The sequence below is a fragment of the Haliotis rubra genome, unplaced genomic scaffold, assembly GCF_003918875.1.
Source record: "Haliotis rubra isolate DU_JTF1 unplaced genomic scaffold, ASM391887v1 Scf45, whole genome shotgun sequence".
Lineage (NCBI taxonomy): Eukaryota > Metazoa > Mollusca > Gastropoda > Lepetellida > Haliotidae > Haliotis > Haliotis rubra.
The window spans coordinates 2,141,177-2,151,321 of record NW_025767135.1 but is presented as its reverse complement, the minus strand read 5'-3'; the positions used below and the strand labels follow the sequence as shown (position 1 = coordinate 2,151,321).

At 37.1% G+C, this 10,145-nt stretch overlaps 1 protein-coding gene across 1 annotated transcript in view; it reads right to left on the bottom strand.

The window, feature by feature from the left end:
- Positions 1 to 663: 663 nt before the first annotated feature.
- Positions 664 to 10,145, bottom strand: part of LOC124289859 (spectrin beta chain-like) — a 57,054-nt gene continuing 47,572 nt past the window's right edge. The window contains 6 exon segments of the mRNA XM_046726537.1: positions 664 to 2,500; positions 2,737 to 2,883; positions 3,169 to 3,244; positions 3,613 to 3,709; positions 4,659 to 4,748; positions 7,000 to 7,146. Of these exon segments, the coding sequence (XP_046582493.1) occupies positions 2,345 to 2,500; positions 2,737 to 2,883; positions 3,169 to 3,244; positions 3,613 to 3,709; positions 4,659 to 4,748; positions 7,000 to 7,146 (713 nt within the window). The 3' untranslated portion in view covers positions 664 to 2,344.

Here is a 10,145-nt window from a genome sequence, read left to right as displayed (position 1 = left end):
AATGGATAATGTGATGCTCATCTGGTTAGTCGACTGCATGTTGAATATCAAGGCTAAATGTCTTTGAAAACTTGCTAAATGTGGCATGTTCCAAAAGGTCACCTTGACTGCAATGCAGGCCTCATAAATAAACTGCATTTAGGCACATATGTTCAACCAGTGTCAAATCCAGGGATTGTTCACATGAAGTTGCTCTTTTGAATGTAAAGCTGTGCTGTGCATCACTCATGTTGGTTATTGATTTCAACATGGACGAGAAAGAAATGCAGACCCAGGTATGGAGGAAATTTAGGGTAGTTTCCCAGCTGAGCCCAACTAAGGTGGATGTCAAATTCTAACACCGAAAGCAGTTTTATTTACAGGTCTGTAACTAACAAAATGGATGTTTCTGTCTTATCTTTCCAGCCATCATGTAAATGTTTTTGCTTAACAAATCTCGAGTTTTGAGTATTCTCTTTGCAAAAATCTGGTATTTTCAAGTGTTTTGGTTCGTGCACATAAAGTTTCCTTATTGTTAAGAAATCTGTTATGCTTTCAATGTTCAAAATCAACATTTTGTACCTGGAAGGAATAGGCAAGCTTTACTGAAGTTGACATTTTCTGGTAGTGTAATCATTTTTGTAATCTTTAATATGGTCTTCTTTGAGACAACAAAGACAGACATAGTTTGGTATGGTTTATTTACCTTGTAAGCAAATACAAAACCTGGTGAAGCACCCCAATTTAGAATGGGTAAAGCACAAGAGTTAGAATTTGATAGTCAACTGGACATCTATTACACTGCCATTATGCCCGCGACATAAGACATAATCAGTTTACTGGAGTGCGTACAGATAGAATGGTGCCAAGCAGGGCTCAATGATTATTCAGATTTTAACAGCAATGATGAAAGTTCATGGCACTAGAAGAGAACTACATGCATGAGGAGATATACTTCATGTATATAATCAAGTTCAGGTCTACAAATCCAGGCGTTGAAATCTTTACATTGATCAGGCACTGGTCTCCTTAGTTCTCGTAAGAAAAAAAAAGTTAAATTTTTAATTTGAAATCTAGAATAAACGATTCAACAAACAAAAAAGCGTTTAAATGATCTGCCTACATATGTATGCAATACAAGCCTGGTATTTATCCATTAAACTGACAGTGTAATCTGGAGAATACATTCAATTTAGTACATCCTTGCACCTATAGCCTATCCCGGGCAATCTGGTTTCCTTTCAAAGTCAACAATAACACAACCCAACAATGACATGGAAACAAACTACAATTCCTGGAGACATTATATATACTAGACACTACAATGCCTTAAAATTACAACACGCGTACATTACACTATCTACAAAATGGTTGCTTGCAAGTTGTCGGCAAATGTGAATGATGTATAGCGCATAATAGGCAATATATGGTAACAAATAAAAAGTACAGACACATTAAATGCCAGAAAATGAAAAGGCTCAATATATTCACGATTCACAACACAGCTGCCATGCTAAAAATGTCACAGCAAGGAGGTAAGGATGAGATGCCGATTTCTGATACGAATAGCTTGGTCACATGGTACAAATGTCACTAAATTTAGACATCTTGACTTGCACTTATTTGCCAGTCAACAAAATGAGGCCACAAGTATTTGTATTGGCTTGATGGTGAACTCGCCTTGCATAGATGGAATGCGACATTACAAAATGAACACCGACGAGCGAGCACTGATGGGGGATGAACAAGTGAACGACGACAGTGATCAATGCTATATACCATTATGTCCCATTCCTTGACGTTCCGTTTCCATCTCAAGTCCACATCAGTTTCTGCTTTGAAAGGAATCTCCCACCTTCACTGGCTATCTGCTCCATACAAGCCCAAGTAAACATCGCCCAGTGAGCAAAAGGCTAACCTATTTTTCTACTCAGCATGTTCAGGCTCTGCTCATAGGGTTTTGTCCACAGTAAAATTTTAAAATATTTGTACATTGTAAAACAATAAAAGTTTGCTTCTTAAATCAAATGGGCAGCATGGAATGTTCAGTGTTCAGCATATACGAACACATGGCCACATTAAGCCCATAAAAGGTGGCAAAACAGTGGAACAACAAAATATAAAATAGATCAAAATGTTTCCTTTCTCCCTGAATTGTTGAGTCTCCAGTCCAGTAAACATCAGTCTTTCTCTGTCATATAATACAGATTAAAATCTCTCAAGTCTTATAGTTTCCGATCACAGAAAGACCCAGTAGCACAAACAGGGGCAGGATTTGTTCTGGTATTGCAGAGTGTCTGTGGCCAATGTTATAGAGATTCCAACCAAAGCAAAGTTAGGTAACTTCATCTGTGGTGAGGTGTTTTTATTTCTTTTTTAGTGTAAAAAATCCTTTCTTTTTGTGTTCCTCCTTGCGGCTTTCATCTGTCCTGGCTGGCAGTGTCTGAGATTTGGTGGGCACGCTCGTACCTTCTCCACCGGTCGACATGTTCACCCTTGCTATCCATGTGTTACGGTCATTCTGAAACATAAATGAATACACATGTCAGCGAAAGAATACTACCTGTCACAGCATCAATAATTTCATAACTTTAACAAATGGCAGATAATAACGAGAGTGTATTATGGAAACATTCCTTGAAAGATTTGGGGAGTAAAATGAATAAGTGGTGGTGAAAAACTGCAACAACAAAATAACTTTTGTGTGTGTGTAAAAATACAGTGACATTCAACCATCTCACAAAACTTGGTTCTTACCTCATCCTTTGCCTGGAAGAGGTATTCTCCTCCGTTGGCAAGCTTGAGGCGGAATACGAATGGTCGCTTGGTATAATCAGATGCTACTTGACATGTGGCAGATTCCAGATCAATTGCTGGTTCATGGTGAATTCTAGCATTGGGGTCCTGAAATACAGAAATAGTCATCACAGCTGCATTGGTAGTCTATGTCTGCCTGCAAGTTCAAAGCAGTTCGAAGGCACATACCCGATAACTTCTGGATACAAGGTTGTTTATGAAGAAATTTTTCCTTCAAGAATGATTTAAATTTCAGTATTTGAAATTAACTGGTCATTCTCAACGAAACTTGAGCTAAATGCAACAGAACATTTACATCAATAGCCCCATCTTTAGACTTCGGAACCAATATTACTGTCAAGGTTCTACAATGTATTTAAAGGCCATACATACCGACTTAGCATGCTTCTGATCTTTGTAGCAGGAAAGGGAAGCCCCATGTAGCACCGTGAACACTTTGTCCCAAGATCTGCAACACAAGAATTTATAAAATATACACTCCTACAAATGCATGTTACCACTAGTATTAGAGTGAGTGAGTTTAGTTTTACGCCACACTCAGCAATATTCCAGCCATATGGCGACGGTCTGTAAGTAATCGAGTCTGGACCAGACAATCCAGTGATCAACCCTAGTATTAGAAATATCTTACACAGAGTATAAGAGACTGTAACTACACTTGATCTAATATCAGTGCAGGGAACACTATCCCGTAGGTAAGTCTAACCCAGTGATTGGGACACACAGATAATTAGTTACAAAGACATTAAATGCATTACACATCAAAGGAACAATTCAGCTGACGTGTTAGGAAGAATAAAGTTTATGAGTCTGTACCTGTTTGTACACTTTCTGTCCTGCGTCTCCCATTCATGTTTCCGCGTTAGAGCCCCCTCGTGATGCACAGCCTCAGGAGATGCTCCAGCAGCTTGCTCTGCAACACAAAAGTAGGTGCTCTCTGTACATCACCTTTCCTGATGACAGAATGTATGGCAGGCATAGTTGACATGAGACAGATGAATGATTGTCAAATGTTGCCACTGCTAACATGATGCTTGTGCAGATCTATTGACCATGCAGATATTGCTGGTGCAAAATTAAATATGAATGCTTACAAACATTCACTGATAAATCTCCTGGTGCTTTCACATCACACATTCTGTTCAGACACACATAGAAAATCCACAGCACACAAACCATTTTGATATTTCGTGTGTAAACTAAGCTATTTTGTGTGTAAACTAAGATTATTTTTTGTGTGTAAACTGATCAGGATCTACAGGATCAATAATGCTCTCATCCATCCAACAGATACAAGTACATATTGTGTAGCATTGAGAATTCTTGTTCAGTATTCAAACAAGTCAAATCTATACAACAGACAAATCTGGTTTTACCAGCAGGCTATGAATAGAAAAAACATTTTTGGTTATAAGAATACAGTTTTAGTAAGGAAATATTAATTTTCTCTCTACTAGCAAAAAGAAATCACAATTCTATAAGAAATAATTCTAATTGTTTTATTGTTATATGAAATAAAAAAAATATATTAAAGATTGAGAGAGTCTATTAATAAAATTCAAATTCATCACCTTCATTCCAAGCAAACTCAAAATAATTCCAAACCGAAACCCAGACAGTCATGAATGACCACCTCAAAAAACACCACACAAACAGGACAGACCAACAGAAAACTTATTCAAACCAACTGAAGATCTAGTGATGTCAAGAGTTGCGCACTTCACACCGCCCCCTCCTCGTTCTCCCATGCATTGTCCCATGGCAAGCTAGGGGGCTCCACGGATTACCAGACTACGTCAGAGTGGCAAGACCATGCTACACTGGCCAGCTGACAGCTACCTAGACCACTCCCATAGCTTTACCTTCAAAGGTAGGCCCTGCATCTTCGTCCTTCTTACGAGAAAACAGTTTCCCAAAAGGCGATTTGGAGCGTGAGCGTTTCTTCTCCTTAGCTAATACAGAGAATCACAATATTACTGTGTTGTTAATCCTGTAGGCTGTATGAAAGCTCCAGTGCAGCCCAAACCATATTTGTTTTCGGTATACATCCTTTACCCATGCAAAGCTCCCATATGGTCACCATGAAGCTAATTTGCATTGATAGATTACATGGTGATTGATCTAATGTTAAACCTAAACCTCTCTCAAAAATAGTTGAAATAGTTAAATGTAGTCTTTGAAAAAAGCTAAAAATGTGCATAAGCACAGGTTAAATATAACTAGTAATGCATAATATTAAGATTATACCGTGAAAGCCTATTTAATGGTCAATATATACATCTGAAGTAGAAAGTGACTTAAAGTTCATTAATGACATGCTATTCCTCATATCAGAGAAACCCAAGCTGAGCTCCATGCTTCTGGTAGTAAAAATCTTTCTTGCAAAACAGCACATCCATTATAGAATGAACTCTCCTGGGGACCTAAAGCTACTATGCAGAATCTCTGTTCAACGACTATCACACCAATCCAAACTGTTCAATCACACTTCTGTTTAAGTGTAAACACACCAGTCATCAAGATACCCGAATGCAAAACATGGCAGTCAGTACCACAGATGTTAACAGTTTCTGTTGGTAGTACACACGCCCAGATAAATGAATAATACTCCACTGATAAACATAACATGCACTGATGGTTAACCTTCTCTGTGTCGTACTGATGCAAGAACAATTAATCACTCACAATGCACTTAAATTCATCAAACTCAACCCACATTAATTCACACATCCATAAATCAGAGGTATCCATAATAACCAATATGAAACCAAAAGCTTGTTTGGCATTACTAGCATATTTGTTCAGCCTCTATCAGACCAAGATTCTTTACTTGGGCAGTTCAACAGCTTCATTTGCTGTCCTGATGTTTTAGCTTGCTTTAATTCACTCACTAATGACATGCCCCTCAGAAATAAAACTCTCGTTCATAAACGGAATATCCCTCGGAAATTCTTCAGTGGCACCTTACGGTTAGCCTTATGGCTACATACATTTATCCTGAACCATTGGTATCAAATCATCTATCTGTCCATAAGAAAACTTTTGCCATTTCATGTTACAGAACGTGTTATGCAGTATTTGGTTCTTGCTGCTATTTAGGCACTGCATGTACTCTAATCAGGCTAATATTATAAAACTTTTATAAAATGCTTATGTGAAAAGCTTTGTCATGCAAATAGCTAATGTCTATCCATTGACAGTATGTGCACAAGCTAAAATGGTAAACAAACTTCATGTGGTTAGTAGTGTGAAGCACTTAATGACCACTACAAAGATCAAAATAAACTAAATTGTAGCTTAAACTTATACGACACTTATACGTCAAAATGACGTGGATTCAAATAATTTCATAAGTGATATACCAATATTGAATATGAATGTCCTTTAACTGCATATTATGGTTGGAAAATACAGTTTTTACAGTTGGATCATAAGCCAAGTAAATAGCATCTTCAAAACTCTACCCATTGACAACAAAGAGATTTCTCAGTTCACAGACCAACTGAATTGAGGCAGAACTAAACATGCCATTTCAGAATGCACAATGAAATGAGTGAACTTTGAAAAAAATGTGCTCCTAGATTCATTCATTTTCTTCAAAAGCACATACACAGTTGGTCAACATGTTCTAGAAGGTATTATTATGTGAGGTGTGGTCATTACTGGTGAGTAACAAAGTAAGTGACCTTTATACACTTATATTGAGGGTTATTATTTCTTGCATGTGAATAATTATTTGTGCAACAAAATAAACTTCAAATAACACACTGAATATGAAAATATGCATGCATACACATTTAGTGTTTCTATCTTTTTTTTATGTCTATATTTTACTCATTAATTTGAATCCTGAATCTAGTGAAATATCTCCTGGTCAGTTATAACCAGCTGATACTACTTAGGAATCTACAGCCTAAAATATTGCTCAAATACATGTTAGGCTAGCAGGCTCATAAGTATTTCGCACTAACTGATTGAGGAGTGTCAATCACAAAATAAAAGCTTTAAGAAGAACATTTACAAGTCAAATTATTTTAAAAAACACTACGTAATTAAGAAAGCCAAAAAATCAAAAAGAAAGATTAAAGTTGAAATAGATAAAAATCTGCTTTGATTGCAGGAAAGGCCCATGATTGTTACCATAACTAAAAGCAAATCGGGTATATGGTGTATGAATACAAGCAGCATTCTGCGACAACATACTTGACGACCGTGGGGAAGATGTCGGCCTATCGCCCACCTCAGGCGACTCACTCTCTGGTGACAAGGTCGCAGACGTGACCGGGGTCACAGCCTCTTTCTGAGGTGTCCGTTCCACAGGTTTACTTGGACTGACTTCTTCTCTATCTACTGTTTAAAAACATCATGCACACTTACATGCGGAACACAGACAAAGGAAATACTAACTTAAAACAAATACAACAGTACATGCATGAACATTTGTAAAATGCTCCACATAGCAGGACTAGAACTTATGGTTGTACACTGCTTTTAGCAATATTCCAGCCAAATCATGGCAGGGGACACCAGACATGGGCTTCACTAATTGTACCCATGTGGGGAATCGAATTCGGATCTTCGCCGTGACAAGCTGGACGCTTTAACCTCTAGGCTACCCCACTGCCCTAAATTTGCATTAAATTTGGGCATACTGCCATCAGAAAGAAAATATGACTTTCTTTGTTATAGTCACTTCACAAAGCAGCAGCAAGTTGTAGAGGATAACCCCTGCAATTTATTCATCATGGAAATTCTTCAAGCTTGTGGAGCATCTTAAATCAACAGGAAATGCCAAATATTTTGTTCCAAAACAAAAACTAAAATGCAAAAGTCTGGTACTTAATGGCTTATGTAAAAGAAACAGTTCAAATTCCTAATAAAAACACAAGAACCATTTCCAATATTCTTAAGTTACATACGTAAATGTTTTGGATAATTGGCATCACCTATACAACAATCATGCAGTAACTATGTATTCTATCTGTCAGCATAGATAAGGAGATCGCTCAATGATTTACATAAAAATAATGATTACAGCATGTTCAGAATATAAAACTTCACATCTTCTACTGACAGATATGTTCAAACTAGCACAAATGTACATCAACAAATACTAAAAATAGATTGACACAACTGAACTTATGAACAATGATGAAGCGAAATATCACACTGATGAAACAAAAAGATGACTGTTTATTGACAGCGATAGATGCGGTTAAATGTTTTCACAGCATTTCATGCCATTATAGAGTTATGCATCCTTCAAAGCATGATCATGTATATAAATGTAGCACAATAATGCATCAGGCAGCAGCAAGTGGACAAATTGGATATGGTAAGGTTATGCATACATGGGAACAGGTCCAGTTTATACATGCATGGTTTAGAGGAGAGTTCAATGCAAGCTTAGTTCAGCAGAATCAATACGTTTCATTTAGATGCAGTTATATTACTGCATGCTTCAATCAGATATACCAGGGGTCACGGTGCAGGTTATATGGAGAGCTCTGAAGTTTCAACTACCCTCAACAACTATCTACTACATTCTGGTAAAATATTAATACAATTGACCTACTGTTATTTGGTTTGTGGCACAAAACAATCATTGTTTAATTTAATAGTTATTGCTGGGCCAGTTGCACTATGGAATGGTCAAAACATACACATAATAACTCTCATTCAAACGTTTCTGGGAAAGAAAATAACGTCACAAAACTTCCAATAAGTTAATGAATTAAAGCTGTTTTAGTTACCAGATAAAAATTCTAAGCATCTTACATAACACAGTAATTTTCTTTCCTATAAAACATTTTAATTTGCTGAAAACTGGCCCAACAAAAACTTATGTAATATTTAAGACATGTTTGAACTTTTGTAGTAAAACAGGCAATATCTTCTCTATCTAATCACAGCAATGTCAAATCACACACAAAGTGTGTCACCTTTAGGTTTCTGAAGCAATTGTGGAGCTCTTCCACCTCGGGCCCCTGTGTTCATGAACATAGAGTCAATGCCTGAACGTGACACATGCCTAACTAAAGTATACTGTATGATTTGAAACCTGGCATGACTTTGGGGACAGAGCATAGCATAGTCAAAAGTGTTATTGTAGCAGCATTGACATTATTCAAACATGGTCAGATGCATCTGTTGCTGGTAATTGGTAAGGTGAGCAAATAATATGTCATTAAAAATGATGGTTAAGATGTGCATACTTCCCAGGTTAAGAAAATTAAAGCAAACACACACTCTCTCGTTCTCACTACTTTCTCTCCACTGACTACTCACCTGTGGTAAAGTAACCAAATGTGTATCAATAAAATACACAATTGACAAGTAAAACAAATAGGCAAGCATATGGACAGCAAGGGACAGATTGGCTGCTGTTACAGCCACTCGACACACATGGTACAGACAGCAATGGTGGAGGTTACACAGAAAAGTGTACATTGAGGTACATGCACATGTGACAGGCTCTGACAGGCTGGTCAGTGGATGAGCAACAGCAGCATGCAGGATGATGAAAACATCAACTACAAACTTATCACAGAGATCCTGTAGTAGGAATTTTGAAATATCTCAGTTTACAATGTATGCTTTCAACAGTTACTTTACCGAGTCAAGAACATTTACACATAGTGTAAGGTAAGGTATATTAGCCTAAACCCTTCTGTGATAAGATTGTAGCCTTGATTTCTGGAATATGGATGTAATTCCAGAGTAAAGCTCAAACTAGAAATGAATTTTAGACGTAGTATGATCTTCTTAAAGTATATCAGCAAATAAATTGTCAATCAATCCATCTGATTGTCAAAGAAATAGTCTGAGCTTTAGTCGAACTTCCTGGAAGGGATGATGTGGATGAGGATGGGGATGGAGGAAAATGGATTCATTGTAGATGATATGAAACATTCACTGCAATTCACAACCACATTTGTCTTCAGAGTACAACAGGGTGTTACACAGCTTTTGAGAAATGTGAGTCATGATGACTCACGGTGTATTTCCCAGTGAGCTTCTCATGTAAAACCCTTGTAGATGCATCACAACTGCTCACATTTTGTTTTGTTTACTTGTTTACATTCATCTTCCTTTATAACAGTGTAAGCAGTTATAATTGAAATCAAACATGCCAATTTTTCACCATAGCAACAATCTGGGCACACAGTTTTCTTAATCCTTTATCAAATACATTTCAGCATTTCATTAATAAACAAAACTAATAAACCATATTATTGTGCATTATCTTCATGATAATAATTTATGAAGAGTAATCAAATAGTTCTTTAAGAGAGGTACTGAAATGTGAATAAGTGTGCCCAGAGTGATGCCGAAATAGAGCAGAGGAA